Below are 16,281 nucleotides of genomic sequence, written 5' to 3'. Positions count from 1 at the left end.
TCCATTCTAACACAATTGTTATATTCTATGATTTTGGAGATTCTTCCATTTATCTGATGTATGAAGATCCTTCCCAACTGAAAGACAGGCTTTTATGACAGTTAATAACTCAAATGGGATGTTAAAGGCAATAGGCTTTCCAGGGCTTTTCATTTTAAGAAACACTTACTTAGACCCCTGGCCCTCAGAGTCTGGCCCAAGGGCCAGTACCCACCACGAAATAAGTTCAGAAAATGAAGGTGCTTAGAAACTTATTTAGCAATTTGATATTAATTATATTTTTATATAAGTCTGCAATGAAATGGTAAGTTTTTTAAATGGTCTTTGATCACATTTTCTTTTCTAAGAATGAATTTGGACAGAAAGCACCTTACCAACTATTTACAACCCACTTGCAACAAGGGTTTTAAAACAAATAACAAGTTTAGTCCAGGAACTTGCTGAAATTCTCCCCTTCCTAATGGCATATTAATCTTCCTTCCACATTTCCTATCTTCCCCATTTTCACTGGTCCCAAGTCCAAGCTATTATAACGAGCATCTAGCTGCTAACTAGGATACAGATACTATTATCTCTTTTAAAGCTGGAAGAGGCCCAGAGAGGTAAAACACTGACATCTAGACTTGTCTCAGGGCTCCTTCCACCTTGCCAGGTCAGTGAGGGTTCTCACTCAAGGCCTAAAGCCCAGGTTTAGAACCTCTCCTTGTCCCCACTTAATCCCTCCTCCCTCTCCTATTCAAACCCTTAAAGATGCTTTTTGATGCAGTCAAGGAATGATGTAACATCATCTTTAAGGAGCCCCATTCTTTTAGTTAGTAAACATTATGTAAACACTGAACAAAACATGTCTTTTGTTGGAACCTGCATGGCCTACAAAATGATATTGTTTCTACAAAAATTCTAAGGTTTAAAAAAAATCTAATAGAATTTATGATCTGTACGTTTTCTTTAAGAAATATAACTATACAAACAAAAAGAAACATACAAAAAAAACCCTCACAAAAACTAAACACATATATTTTAAAATTATAGGTACCACAAAATTTTTGCTTCTATAAGTCAAATTTATTTTTCAATTATGAAATTACAGTCTCAATATTTTGAATCTCAGATATCATGATTATAGACACTGTGATTAATACCCAAGGTTGACATTCATTCAAGCATGTTATACAGTTTATTTTTTAACTGATAAAATCCAACACATAGGGCATTAAGAAAACATTCAAGAAAAACGGAACCATTCCAGTATTCTTACCTTGGACCCTGATAACATACTGGTCAACATTTTTGTTCCCCTTCCAATTCCAACCACTACAAACCAAAGAAAGAGATATTATGACATCCTACTGTGAAAACTAGGTTTTAAAAATATGCTTTATGACATACAGTGGGCACAATTTCCTGGCATATGTAAAGTTAGAAAAAGCATTTATTTAGCATAATGGCAGGGCTCCTATTACTACAATCAGTTGAACTTGTCCTGCAAGTAAGAAATTCTGAAGTAGGGGTGGAGGAGAGACTTTCTTTCTCTAAGTGTGAAACATAATATTAGAAACCTCAATACAGACAATTAGATAACAAAAAGTTTTGAAAAAATCTCCAAGGACTCACTGGAATTTTATATGGGCATCAGTGAAAAAAAATGCTACAGTTAATCTTGGTATGATAAAGTCTCTGACAGAGTTCACTATTAAACAAAGCAAAAGCTATCATCTTAACTAATGAACCGTTTAAAGATGATTAGTGCCCAGCAGTATACAATCAAGAAAATAGAAACATAAGAAATCAACCCAACACAAAGAATAATACTGGATAAAATGTGAGTCTGGAGAGTATATGTTTGCATGGACCAAATAAAAAGTACAATGGCCCACTTGTCTCCTCAGTTTCAAACATTATCCTTGTAACAACACATTTCACCAGCCAAAGACGAGAGGATGTAATCATTTCTTCACTTAACAGCAAGCAAAGTTTCATAAGCGTTGAAGTATTTCCCAATAGTGGATACAATTTTGTAAAAGAACACACACAATACAACCGTCACAATTCAGAATTATAAGAAACAAAGAGAAATGACCCCAAGTTGAATGAATTATCATGAATATTTATAGCAGATATCATCCACTGAGTACCATGTATCAAATTCTACTCTAAGTGCCTTCCATTCATTAGCTCATTTAATCCTTAAAACAAGAGAAGATTATCCCTACATGATAGCTGAGGAAACTGAGGCACAAGAGTCTAAGAACTTTGCCCAGTATCTCACAACCAGTAAATGCTGGAATTAAAATTCCAACCAGACTAACAGCAGACCTCCTTCCTTTCATCCCCCTGCCAACTTACTCATCCAGGCTTTCCTCTCACCGCCACCAGCTGAAATCAACCTCTCTGTTCTACATCCTATCTCTTCTTCCAATTCATGCCATTTCATAACCATTTCTGAAAACTCCACTGCACAAAGCTCCGGAACAATCCTCAATAGGGTCCCAATGCCTACAGTACCAACTTCTTAGTAAAGTATTCAAAGTCTGTCCTTTGAAACACAGCTCACATTCCCATTTCTTCATAAAGTCTATCCCAAAGCCCCTCTCAGCTTCTTTGATAGTTATAGTGGTTCAAGGACTAACATAAAAACTGTCTGCCTTAGGGATCCTCTGTTGAGCAGAGCACTCTTCAAATAAGAGCACCTGCTGCTGAGTTCTGTTTTAAGTAATTTATACTGAATATCACCTTCCTACTGCTTGTGCAACAAATTACCAACACAGTGGTTAAGAACAACACAAACTTATTATCCTACAGTTTTGGAGGTCAGAAATCTGAGGTGGCTTTTACTATGGTAAAAATCAAGGGGTCAACACACTGCCTTCTTTTCTGGAGGCCTGAGGGGAGAATCTTTATCTAGAGGCTTCCCAGGGGAAGTTCCTTGCCTTTTCCACTTTCTGGAGGCTCTTTATCTTCCTTGGCTCAGGACCCCCTTCCTCATCAAGGCCAGCAATCGCATCACTGCCATCTCTGCTTCCACTGCCACATCTTCTCTAACACTCTTCTGCCTTCTCTTCCAATTTAAAGACCCTTGTGATTACACTGGATCCACCAGGATATTCCAGGATATCTCTTAAAGTCAACTGATCAACAACATTAATTCCATGTGTAACTTTAACGCATCCTTATTATGTAACCTAACATATTTATAGGTTCTGGAGATTGGGACATGGACATCTTTAGTGAAGTCATTATTCTGCTTACCACAGCATTTTTCAGAATTTTGTAAGCCCTCTTTACAGAATGATATATGCTTTATATAATATATATGTATTATATGTAATAATTAATATTTGAAAACATGTTATAAATATTTCTAGTACTTATATAAAATATAGACTAACAGAATTATAAACCTGAATTTCAGATTATAAATTGTCAGCTAAATTCTTAAATCTTTATCATCAATATTTACCCCTCAAAACAGCAAAAACAGCCTAAAATGTTGAAAGTAAAAGTATATTTTTCCACTAGGTCCAGTTTTGTTAACAACAACAACAACAAGAATACAAAAAAAAACCCTTTAACACAGCTCTTCACTGGGTAGAGTATATATCAGTATACTATAGACATTTCCTAAGATATTTCAATAAACATTCTGAGAATTTCAGTAGATGTTATCACTTTTTAAGAGATAAACTGAAATTCTGGGAGGTTATAGGATTTGCTCAGGGTGTATGTACTTAGTAAATAAAGTAGCCAGTATACAACCCATGATGATTACAGCCCAGTGTTCATTTCACCATACACCAAAAACCAACTTTGCTTAACAGTCTGTAGAATTTGGACAACAAAGTTCCCTTATTCTGTGACTAAATGTCTACTTTTCAAAAAATTATTCTCAAATCACAGGTATTAGGAAAAAAGTTAATAATTTTGACATATGAACATACTATATCATCATTGAAGGACATTTGTGATCAAACATAAATTAAGCCTCCAAACAGAAAATTATTTCCAATGCAATTTCTTCCACTCACCCAAATCTCTGCCAAATGCCACCCCTTCACAATATTAAAATGGAAGCTTTCAACAAGATCCCTTAGATTTAGGGTAAAAAATAAACTTCTTTACTCGGTGCCCTGAATATCACCATTTTCTGCATGCCAATGAATAACAACAATCATAAATTAATACAATTGGTCTATTCATAAATAAGCACACATTTAATCCCCTTTCTTCTTGGACTTCTGTTCTTGTGCTTTAGAAGGGGGCTTCCCAAGTGGCTCGATGGTAACAAATCCACCTGTCAGTGCAGGAGACACAGGAGAAACGAGTTCAATCCCTGGGTTGGGAAGAGAAAATGACAACCAACTCCAGTATTCTTGCCTGGAGAATCCCACGGACAGAGGAGCCTGGTGGGCTACAGTCCATGGAGTCACAGTCAGACACCACTGAGCGACTGGGCATGGATGGACACCTTAGAAGATGGAAGGTTGTAATAGGCTTCAACTCAAGAAGAGCTGAACTGGTAAGAATCATGAACCCACTTTTGGAAGCAATGGTAAAGAATGTTGTGATTGATTAGTGATTTCTGCTGTGGACATGGGAAACAAAGGCAGGAGTACCAGCTATTTGCCATCCCAGGTTAGGGCAGAGACTTCAACACTGAGCACGTCCAGGTTCAACTCTTGATCTCACCACTCACTAACTACGGGACCTCACATACAATAAGTGCTCAATAAATGGTTATCAATTATTATGGTAAGATACAGTAGTTACGGTGTCAGAATTTGCCTATTCAAGTTCTCTAACTCAGGAAAATGAATTTTCATGTGTTTTTTCCTGTTTTAACCTCAAGTAAAGATGCTTCTGCCAACATGCATCACATAAAATCTGTAATTTTAGAAAATGCAAATCATATACTGTTTCCAATTTTCTTGAAAAATATAATTTTATTCACAAATTTTATCCGTTTCTTCTAAATAAGCATTCATTTCCTTTGGCTGGCTTAGATCAGGTTTGTTTTTATTTGCATCTAATTTTAGCTCTAATAAAATGGCTTGGATGCTGTAGCACAGTATTTTTCAAAGCATGAGTCACATTCCATTAGGGCAGCATGAAATCAGTTTAGGGGATCATGATCAACATTGTGAAAAAAAATAGAATAGAGTAAAATAAAAAACACCAGGGCATGTAAAAAGGTAGGCTTGTTTCATAAAAGTTTGTTGCTAGTATGTGGGGCAGGGGGAAACAGGGAGAATTCCAAATGTGTATTTCTGTGACTATGGATACAGTTATAAAAAGGTGTCTAAAAACATACCCCATCCTGCAGATACACACTTTGGCAGTCTAAAAAGATAGACTTCAGGATCTCTGTATGTGTGCTAAGTCATTTCAGTCATGTCTCTCTGCGACCCTACAGACTGTTGCCTGCCAGGCTCCTCCATCCATGGGATTCTCCAGTCCAGAATACTGGAGTGGGCTGCCATTCCCTCCTCCAGAGGGTCTTCCCCACCTAGACTGAAACTGCATCTCCTGCAGATCCTGCGTTGCAGGCGGATTCTTTACCAGAGAGCCACTGGCGTGTTCCCTCAGAACCTCTACTAGATGCAAACAAACAAACAAATTAAAAAGGTGGAAGAAAAAAGGGCAAATGACTCTTCTTCCCTCAATCAATTCTATCAATCTTCTTCCACATGCAGTAAGACACTCAACTAATGTCCCCAAGAGAAAGTGACTTCCTCTGAGGAACTATAAGATTCATTTTCTGAAGATACAGACAAAAAACCAGAGTCATATACTGTGTCAGGAGTCCCCAAGACTCTCCCACGCTGAAAGATTCATCCATGGCTAAGATTTACCTCCAGTGACATCCTAAGGTTACACAGCTGGATCCTCTTTCCTTCCATAATTGAAAAAGGAATAACATGTGTACAATGTTCCTGCTCAAGGGAGCCCATTGGAAACCCAGCAGCCAAAGTTTTTATTGGAGGGGATGAGAGGAATGGTGATCCATGCACCGTCTCACTGCATGGTGGGACAAAAATCTCAGACTCCAAGATGGAGAGCAGGTGTCCAGCATAAACCACAGTTTACACAAACCACTGAGACACACCAAACCACGCTTACCAGATGGGGGAGGGTGGGTTCAACCCTGAATCCAGGCCCCCAAATGCAGGCAGGCCTTCAGAAAGATAGTGAACTCAGGCCTGCTGTGTTAATTCTTCTCTGCACAGATACAAACCCTTTCTCAAGGTCCAACCACACTCCACACATGAAAGTGGCTATTTCTAATAGCCTTCTATACCTTGCAGAAGGGCTTTTTGAGAAGATGGCACTGTAAACATAGTAGATTTGAAATATTCCAAGTAGACTGAAAATGACATGGCTTTAGTCAATTTTGTCTGTTCTTAATCAATATTTCTTTCTAATATAAGTGGCAGTTAATCAAATTTCCATTCATATCTCTTACCCAGGACTCCTCGGGCTGCACTGTCTAGAGTCCCTCCATGCCCAATTTTCAAAGTCTGCTTTTTCCTCTTGGTCCATTCTGGAGAAGGCATTCCAGCTTCTTTAAGAGTAATTTGGGATTAAAAAAAAAAAGGTAATTACTTAGAGAAATGAAGTAGAATCTCCATTACTATGGGATGAGGCAGTGTGGATGGAGTACTCAAATAAAAAGTATTGTACAAACTTAATATATTAAGATTATAAGAACTGACTCATTTGAAAAGACCCTGATGCTGGGAAAGATTGAAGGAGAAGAAAGGGACAACAGAGGATGAGATGGTTGGATGGTATCACCGATTCAATGGACATGAGTTTGGCTAAACTCCGGTAGTTGGTGATGGACAGGGAGGCCTGGCGTGCTGTGATTCATGGGGTCGCAAAGAGTCGGACACGACTGAGCGCCTGAACTGATAACAACATTACTGACAACAGACATTAAAATATACAGACACTATCTAAATTACAAAGAAACAGTATTCCCAAATTAGTTATCGAAAAACTAGAACTCATTTTGTAAGGGAAAAAAAAAAATTTTTTTTTTAAGTGAGTAAATATCCACACTAATCCACAAAGATCCAGTAAATTCCTTGCAGTAGTGGGCTGGTAGATGGAGGATGATGAAAAGAAATTTTTACATAGGCAGCTAGTTTTAAAAGTCCTCAATTCCACCTCTAAAATCTCTCTTGTTCCCTGGTGTTCTCTGCTGGTCACTCCAGCTACCTAAACATCTGGAGTATATCTCAGACAGGGTTACTTCTGAGAACACTAAGTCCCCAAACTGTTTGTATATCTGCCCTCCTCTCCTAATCAAAAGTCACCAATTCCTTAAAGAAGCTAATCTCAACAAAAGGTTACATGGAAAGAAGGAACAGTTCAAGATGCCACTTACATTCCAAAGCATTTAGATTTTAAAAAGAGAAAAGGAAAAAAACAAAAGATGCCAGCCTGGCCTATCTCATATTCCTATTGTAAAGAATAAAATGAAATAACGCTACCTGAACGTGCTTTGAAAACTCAAAGCTCTATACCAATATGCTGTTATCATCATCATACTATATAACAATATATTGAGAGAATACTGGCTACTGGACTTCAAATGAGAATGGAGAGAGAAGCAGGAAGAGCTGTATTGAGCTGTATCCTTCCAAACCCATAAAACTTTCCTTACTTCCCAGGTGACACTAGTGGTAAAGAACTTGCCTTGCCAAGGCAGGAGATGTAAAAGACCAGGGTTCGATCCCTGGGTTGGGAAGATCCATTAGAGAAGGAAACGGCTACCCACTCCAGCATTGTTGCCTGGAGAACCTATCGACAGAGGAGCCTGGTGGGCTACGGTCCACAGGGTTGCAGAGTCTGCCACAACTGAAGCACCTGAGTGTGCATGCATTACCACGGACACAGAGAAGATGGGAACCAGTGCAAGGAGCTGAAAAGCAAGGACAGAGCAAGGGAAGGAGAGGAGGCACAGCAACAAGGGAGAAGCCAGGTGACACGGCCAAAAGGACGTGCTGGTTGTAATCACCACTTAATTACCACCTTAGTGAGTCAAAGGAGAAGGCGATGACACCCCACTCCAGTACTCTCGCCTGGAGAATCCCATGGATGTAGGAGCCTGGTAGGCTGCAGTTCATGGGGTCACTTAGAGTTGGACACGACTGAGCAACTTCCCTTTCACTTTTCACTTGCATGCATTGGAGAAGGAAATGGCAACCCGCTCCAGTGTTCTTGCCTGGAGAATCCCAGGGATGGGGGAGCCTGGTGGGCTGCCGTCTATGGGGTCGCACAGAGTCGGACACGACTGAAGCGACTTAGCAAACAGCAGCAGCAGTGAGTTAGAACTCCAGTGTCTGGAACACAATCCTAATGTTACTCTCTGATTACGACATCACCATGCTTGGAAAAACATGAGGATATGCTTTAACGTGAACCTGTAAGGCTAGGCCTAGACTTCAAACCCTTCACCTTGACCTGTAACCCATTATGACTCTCTCATACTGTATTTATAGAAACATTTTGGGAACTCTTTGTATTTTTAACTTAACAGTGCTTGGAGAATGGAGGCCCTAAAGTTTACTGTCTTCCCTTTGTGCTTTTCCCTTTTCCCAAGTTTGAAGACACCTGGCCTCTACTATGTTGGAATCTGGTTCACCCCACTGGCATCATGGATGAATATTTACTAAGATCTTTTCTAGCTATAAAATTCTGCTATGTTTTAGGCCTTGAAGGATTCAAAAAGACAGAAGAGCAGAAATTTTAGTGGCAGATGAATCAATGTAAGGAAAGGCAAGGAATATTAATAAGGGCCATGACAACTGACTGTGGCCTAAATCAGCAATTGTCAAACCTGGCTGGCATTAGAATATTGTGTTCTGGAATCTGTATCTTTAAGAGAACCTTCCAGGTAAATTCTGACAACCAGTCAGAATAGCATTTAGAAAGCCCTGGCCTAGCTAACATAAATACAGAATTGGCCAATCACAAGCAATACAGAAATGGACAGTAATGAGAATGTCTACTTCTGAGCTAGTGGCTTTCAGAAGACAGTTCGGCAACAGCGTGGAAACAATCAATTTTAACTAAGTTTCAACAAGAAATTTCAGTTCCTGGAGACCGATTAACCAGAAAGCCAGGCTATGGCTTTAATCCTATGAGAAACCCATCTGAAAGAAAGAACAGAAATTATTACTTTGACAAACAAAAAGCCATAGCTTAGCTAACAAATAAGGCCAAAGGAAAGCAATTCTATGAAGGAATCAAGTCCATGATGACACCACAAAGCTTGTCCCTGATGTAATTCCTTCAACATCCTTACAGGTAACAAAGTATAATGAAAGTATAACAAAAGAACGAGCAGATATAACACAGGTATTAAATATCTTCAGGAATTTACCAACAAACATCTGAATCTGTAATGTGTCAGTTTTAATTAACAAATTCCTACCAGAATACTTTGTTTTTGCAATAAAAAGGGAAGCAGTAACATTTGCCAGGGGACACTATTCAAAGAAAAAATTTCCTGTACTGATTTGATGGAAAAATAAGCCAGGGCCAGACTCTGGAGGGCCTTGAAAAGCGAGTTAAATAGTTTTATCACCAAAGGCTACAGAAATTACTGCTATGAGCTCAGTTAAGGAGGAGTCGGTGTCTTTCAGATCTGGCTTATTGCAGGTGTCAAAAAAACCCCTAAAAGTTCCTTGATTTCACTGTATGAAACGAACTACTGGATTGACAAACTGAGAGATCCTTTAGAATTTTCTAATATTCTCCCAGTGTATATAAAGAAACAAACAAAAAGAATGCTCTGAGAAGTGACCAAGTTATAGTGTTCAGCAAAATGTGGTCCATAGATTGCTTATACCAAAATCACCGGGAGCAACAGTTTAAAGACGGAGTTTCCTAAAAACACCCCATACCCTCAGAACCACTATCTCTGAGAAGGTAAAGATTAGGAATCTGCATCTGTGCAAGGGACTTTAAATAATTCTTATGTCCACTCTGTGAAAAACACTGTGTTAAGTCTTGGTTAAGTAACATCTACATTTCCAACATATTTTTAAGAAAGTAGCTTTGGAGTGTAGACAGCCAGTGATTCATTTGGGTACAGTTCACTTATGTGAGCCAAACAAAAGATTTCTGAGGGATTAGATTACAGAAAATTGGTCTGCATGCCCAAGAGCAGAGGTTTATTTGTGGGTGTGTAGGTTTTGGTTTTTGTTTTTTATTTTGCTTGTTTTTTTCCCTTGAGAACGACAACTGCCAACTAGGCTACAGGAGTTCACGTTAGGACAAGTCCTAGCCGGGAATGCTCCAGATTTCTGTCCAGAGTTTATACAGTGGTCGTTCTCCTTTCCCTTCCTTTTATCACTTGAGCCTTGAAAGGGCAAAAAGACTAGCGTGCTCCGTGCGGCTTCCGCTCTCACGGCGACCGCATGGCCTCCGCCTGGTCCCCACCCGGCTGCAGTACCTGCCAGCAGCTTCTCCTTCAGCCGATTCAGCAACTCGGCTGAAGTGGGCCCTTTGGGCTTGTGCACAGCGAACACGCCGCTCAGGGACAGCAGCTTAGTAGCCAACGCGGGCTTGGAGACACTGGCTTCGGATCCGGTCCTGGCCGCGGCCGCAACCGCCGCGGCTGCAGCCACCGCTGAGGATGTGGCGGCCGTTGCTGCAGCTGTCCCTGCACTTTCGGGGACTGGGGCTGGGTCTGGTTTCAAACAGGTCGACAACACCGCCACCGCCGCCTCAGCAGCTGCCATGCTTTTGTAGTCCAGACCGGTTTTGTATCTTGGAGTCGCACGCTAATGACGCAACAAGGAGCGCGTCCGACATCCCTCCTGACTTTCCTTTGCTTCGAAGTTATCCGGGTGGGTGGAATCGCAAGGGCTTGTGGGAATTGTAGTCTTTTGTATTCCCGCGCTGGCTGAGAGTCGCTGACCCTTCTGAGGGCTCTAATGGAGTAGTTTTTCTTCTATCATCCTATTTGCTTGTTGCTGCTGCTGCTAAGTCACTTCAGTCGTGGCCGACTCTGTGTGACCCCATAGACGGCAGCCCACCAGGCTCCCTATCAGTTCAGTTCAGTTCAGTTCAGTCGCTCAGTCGTGTCCGACTCTCGAAGACCCCATGAATCACAGGACGCCAGGCCTCCCTGTCCATCACCAACTCCCGGAGTTCACTCAAACTCATGTCCACAGAGTCGGTGATGCCATCCAGCCATCTCATTCTCTGTCGTCCCCGTCTCCTCCCACCCCCAATCCCTCCCAGCATCAGACTCTTTTCCAATGAGTCAACTCGTCGCATGAGGTGGCCAAAGTATTGCAGTTTCAGCTTTAGCATCAGTCCTTCCAATGAACACCCAGGATTGATCTCCTTTAGAATGGACTGGTTGGATCTCCTTGCAGTCCAAGGGACTCTCAAGAGTCTTCTCCAACACCACAGTTCAAAAGCATCAATTCTTTGGCGATCAGCTTTCTTCACAGTCCAACTCTCACATCCATACATGACCATGGGAAAAACCATAGCCTTGACTAGACGGACCTTGGTTGGCAAAGGAATGTCTCTGCTTTTTAATATGCTGTCTAGGTTGGTCATAACTTTCCTTCCAAGGAGTAAGCGTCTTTTAATTTCCTGGCTGCAATCAGCATCTGCAGTGATTTTGGAGCCCAGAAAAATTAAGTCTGACACTGTTTCCACTGTTTCCCTATCTATTTCCCATGAAGTGATGGGACCAGATGCCATGATCTTCGTTTTCTGAATGTTGAGCTTCAGGCCGACCTTTTCACTCTCCTCTTTCACTTTCATCAAGAGGCTTTTGAGTTCCTCTTCACTTTCTGCCATAAGAGTGGTGTCATCTGCATATCTGAGGTATTTCTGAGATATCTGAGATATTTCTCCCAGCAATCTTGATTCCAGATTGTGCTTCTTCCAGCCCAGCGTTCCTCATGATGTACTCTGCATATAAGTTAAATAAGCAGGGTGACAATATACAACCTTGACGTACTCCTTTTCCTATGTGGAACCAGTCTGTTGTTCCATGTCCAGTTCTAACTGTTGCTTCCTGACCTGCATACAGGTTTCTCAAGAGGCAGGTCAGGTGGTCTGGTATTCCCATCTCTTTCAGAATGTTCCACAGTTTATTGTGATCCACACAGTCAAAGGCTTTGGCATAGTCAATGAAGCAGAAATAGATGTTTTTCTGGAACTCTGTTGCTTTCTCCCTGATCCAGCGGATGGTGGCAATTTGATCTCTGGTGCCTCTGCCTTTTCTAAAACCTGCTTGAACATCTGGAAGTTCACGGTTCACATACTGCTGAAGCCTGGCTTGGAGAATTTTGAGCATGACTTTACTAGCATGTGAGATAAGTGCAATTGTGCGGTAGTTTGAGCATTCTTTGGCATTCCCTTTCTTTGGGATTGGAATGAAGACTGACCTTTTCCAGTCCTCACAGTTTCCGAACCCAAACATCAAGCCTATGTAGATTTTCAGCGAGAAATACCTTCACATCTCTCCCCCATCCCTTTTAAAAATTAAGAACCCAGCATCCAAGAACAGAAAATTTACTAATAAAATGCTGACTTCTACTGCAGCTTGTGAAGAACTACGGTTCCCGTACTTGACTGCTTTATTCAATGTATTGTGCTCTTGGATTCATGATTCAGAATTAAAATACACCTAAACGTACACTCTATTAGAGCAAAGAATCTGTTTTACCTAGTTCACTGTTGTATTTCGGTGCGTCACACAGAGTTGGCACTTAAATATTTGGGAACACATAAATGGATGCGAATTCTTCAAATTCTTAAAGAAACCTCTAGGCCAAGCCAGTGCTAAATCTAGTGGACTTATTTTGATACCCTTCATGCAGGCCTTTCTACCCCTTAAATCCTGCAACTCACATGCAATTCTTAAGAATTTTAAGACATTTAATAGTAATTCTTCTATGGATTGCATTCTTTAGTAACACGTTGCTTAGGCATTATTGCAGTTCATAAAATTAAACTTTCCTTTTGATTTGAAATTTTAATTTCTGTTCTGATACTGGTAGAAGGCAAAATGAAGAAAAATTCTACTTCCCCAGATATATTAAATGGTATTATGAGTATTGTGAGACAGATCAAGTTTGTGTTCACTGTTCTTAGAAAATTCCTTACAATCACCTTTTCTCTGCACCATTTTTTTTCCCATTCATGTCTAGAATTCTAATGATGCCTCTTAGCTACTCAGAATCACCCATTACAGGATCCCATTTGAATTTGCCCCATTCCTTCAAGAACAGGGGGAAAAAAAACAATGTTTTAAATACAATGTTATTTCTTCCTATATTTCCAACCCTCCCCTGCTTCAGTCAGATCACCAGACTCTCATTAAATCTTTGGGGTGCCCAACAATGTAAATGTACCTAATGCCACACAACTGTACACTTTTAAATGGTTATACGGGAGATTTTTATGATATATATTATACCAGAAAAAGAAAGGAGGAAAAAATCCAATATCTGAGGAGGAGTGGAGGAAGAGGGAGAGTTTTTGTAGGGTGGAAAGCTGAAATTCCTAGAAGGAATTTACTTACTCTTGCGGTCTATTATAAAAACCTAAGCTAAATGAAAACATTGTATGCAGTCTACCTTGGACACCAGAAGAGAAGAGAATTGTTTTGAAAATCAGAAGAGAGAAACTGATTGACAGGCCCCCAAATTAGTAAACATCTGAGCCTCCTTTAGGATTTTCCCTTTCTCAGAAAGGTGGCTCGACTTCATACGGGATGGCTGCACCCTAGGGAGCAAAGAATCCTTCAGTCTTTGTAAGGTTTCTATGCTCTCTTCTTGGTATGGAAGCAAGAGAGCCAGGGACTTTAACAGAAGATATAAAGCAGGCTTGTATAACAATGATGTGGCGATTAGAGAGCCTATACCAGTCGTCTAGACATCAGTAAGCCTCTCTAATTCTGTTGTAACTCTAGGGTTGGGGGAGTGGAGGGAGGTCATAAATAGGGGTGAAAATAACACTTTCATTCGAATTTTCCACAGGCCCAGTGCAGGATCAGAGGTAATGTGATTCAAAGAAAACGAAGAAATAAGTATTTCTTGTACATTTTATTTCCTGGATGCTAGGGAACAGGAGAGGGCTTCCCAGGTGGCGCTAGTGGTAAAGAACCTGCCTATCAGTGCCAGAGTCCTAAGAGATGCAGGTTCGATCCCGGGGTCAGGAAGATCCCCCGGAGAAGGGTATGGCAACCCACTCCAGTATTCTTGCCTGGAGAATCCCATGACAGAGGAGCCTGGTGGACTACAGTCCATGGGGTCGCACAGAGTTGCACATGACTGAAGTGACTTTGCATATGCAGGGAACAGGAGAATTAATTCCACTCTGTATCACATCTTCATTCTTGTCATCAGAAGCACCAACTTCTAATTTTCTGAAATAACCAGCATCTCCCACTTTGGGTGAGCATTGCATTTATAAGTTATTCTAGTATATGTATGAGTTAGGATTCTTTAGTTGAGAGTAACCAAAACTGATTCATTTCAGCTTGGAATTTATCAGAAGGATTTGTTTTGGAAAAGTTTATCAGAAGTCTACAGAATATTATGCGGAACCTTGGAGGTTTTTTGTCCCTCTCTCCCCTCATTCTCCTTTCATGATACTCTCTTTTATCTTTTTCGTTCTTCTCTTTTGCCAACCTAGACAGCATATTAAAAAGCAGAGACATTACTTTGCCAACAAACGTCTGTCTAGTCAAGGCTATAGTTTTTCCAGTGGTCATGTATGGTTGTAGAGTGGGACTATAAAGAAAGCTGAGTGCAGAAGAATTGATGCTTTTGAACTGTGGTATTGGAGAAGACTCTTGAGAGTCCCTTGGACTTCAAGGAGATCCAACCAGTCCATCCTAAAGGAGATCAGTCCTGGGTGTTCATTGGAAGGACTGATGTTAAAACTGAAACTCCAATACTTTGGCCACCTGATGCAAAGAGCTGATTCACTGGAAAAGACCCTGATGCTGGGAAAGATTGAGGGCAGGAAGAGAAGGAGACGACAGAGGATGAGATGGTTGGATGGCATCACCAATTCAATGGATATGGGTCTGGGTGGACTTCAGGAGTTGGTGATGGACAGGGAGGCCTGGCGTGCTGTGGTTCATGGGGTCACAGAGTCGGACATGACTGAGCGACTGAACTGAACTTTTGCTTCTAATAGACTTTTTCCCCCTACTCCTTACTCTACATTCTTGGTTCAGACCATCCTGTTTTAATTCAATTTCAAAAATACCCTGGATGAAGCCACTTCTGGCAACCTACCAAACATAGCACTTCACTAATTTCATTCCTCAACTACAGCACTTTCCTTGCTTCTTTTCCTGCTTGCTTTTTCTCCATAGCATGTTTTATCTGACATACCAAATATTTACTTATTTTTCTTACTGTCTTATTTCCTCCATCAGAATGTAAGCTCTGCGAGAAATGTTTGTATGTTTTATTCATTGCTGTATCTCCAGGACCTGAGCTAGTGTCAGACGTAGCACTCAATAAATAGTAGTTGAAGAAAGGGATGAATAAACATGACAGCTTCAGCAGAAACCATGTAGATAGAGGAGAATTAGCACCAGTTCCCAGAAAAGTAGAGTGCTGGACACAAAAAATATGTATATTCCCATTGCAGTTTATCTCATGTGGCTTCACTTTTTCAATCGCCATTTTATATGTGTGGAACTGAAGCAAAGAAAAACTAAGATTACCTAATGCTATATAAAACTTCAACTTTCTAGACAAACTTCCATACTGTCCTCACCTACCCATGTGTCTTGAAGGATTGTTAATTAACAGCAATTGAAAATTGACAAGACTTTCAGGTTTTATTCCAAATCTGTCCCTGGCTCTGCCATGGTTGCACCGCTGGGGCATTTCTCTGGTTCTTGATATAGGCACAAATGCCTGAGAGAATTATTCTTTACAAAAGTTTCTCCAGTGTTGATCATCTGTGCCACTTTCTATAGAGAGAGACTCATAGAAGATAGTACTTGATGAGGACTTACAGAGAATATAACCTGAGTCTTTCATTTTAAAATGTGCTCCTGATACCCAAAAGAGAAAGCTCAAATCTATACCATGGACTTGACAAAAGCACAGATTTTTAAAGTTTAGAGAAAAGATGGATATGTTTCATTGCATGAAATTTGAGAGAACCAGAAACTCTCCAAAAAGAAACCCTTCTGTTTATTGCATTGAGAATTGTCTTAATAGGGAGGAATATGGTAAGATAATTAAAGAAACCAGTAGCACAAGAATCTCTGCT

General features: G+C 40.5%; 1 protein-coding gene across 3 annotated transcripts in view; it reads right to left on the bottom strand.

Annotated features, from left to right (window-relative positions):
* TRUB1 (TruB pseudouridine synthase family member 1) overlaps window positions 1–10,760 on the bottom strand; it is a 30,768-nt gene extending 20,008 nt beyond the window's left edge. For 2 of the 3 annotated variants that reach the window (XM_088842359.1, XM_088842360.1), the window contains exons 1-3: window positions 10,463–10,760; window positions 6,461–6,559; window positions 1,259–1,314 (exon numbers count right to left, since the gene is read on the bottom strand). In XM_088842359.1, coding sequence (XP_088698485.1) covers window positions 1,259–1,314; window positions 6,461–6,559; window positions 10,463–10,751 — 444 coding nt within the window. In that variant the 5' untranslated portion in view covers window positions 10,752–10,760. The remainder of the gene's footprint in view (window positions 1–1,258; window positions 1,315–6,460; window positions 6,560–10,462) is intronic. The other variant, XM_088842361.1, reaches the window with a different exon arrangement.
* Between the last annotated feature and the right edge of the window lie 5,521 nt (window positions 10,761–16,281).

The sequence above is a fragment of the Moschus berezovskii genome, chromosome 12, assembly GCF_049115385.1.
Source record: "Moschus berezovskii isolate FMDL1 chromosome 12, NW_MosBer_1.0, whole genome shotgun sequence".
NCBI classification, from domain to species: Eukaryota; Metazoa; Chordata; class Mammalia; order Artiodactyla; family Moschidae; genus Moschus; species Moschus berezovskii.
Note: the sequence above shows the minus strand (reverse complement) of the source record. Positions and strands in the feature narration are given on the sequence as shown.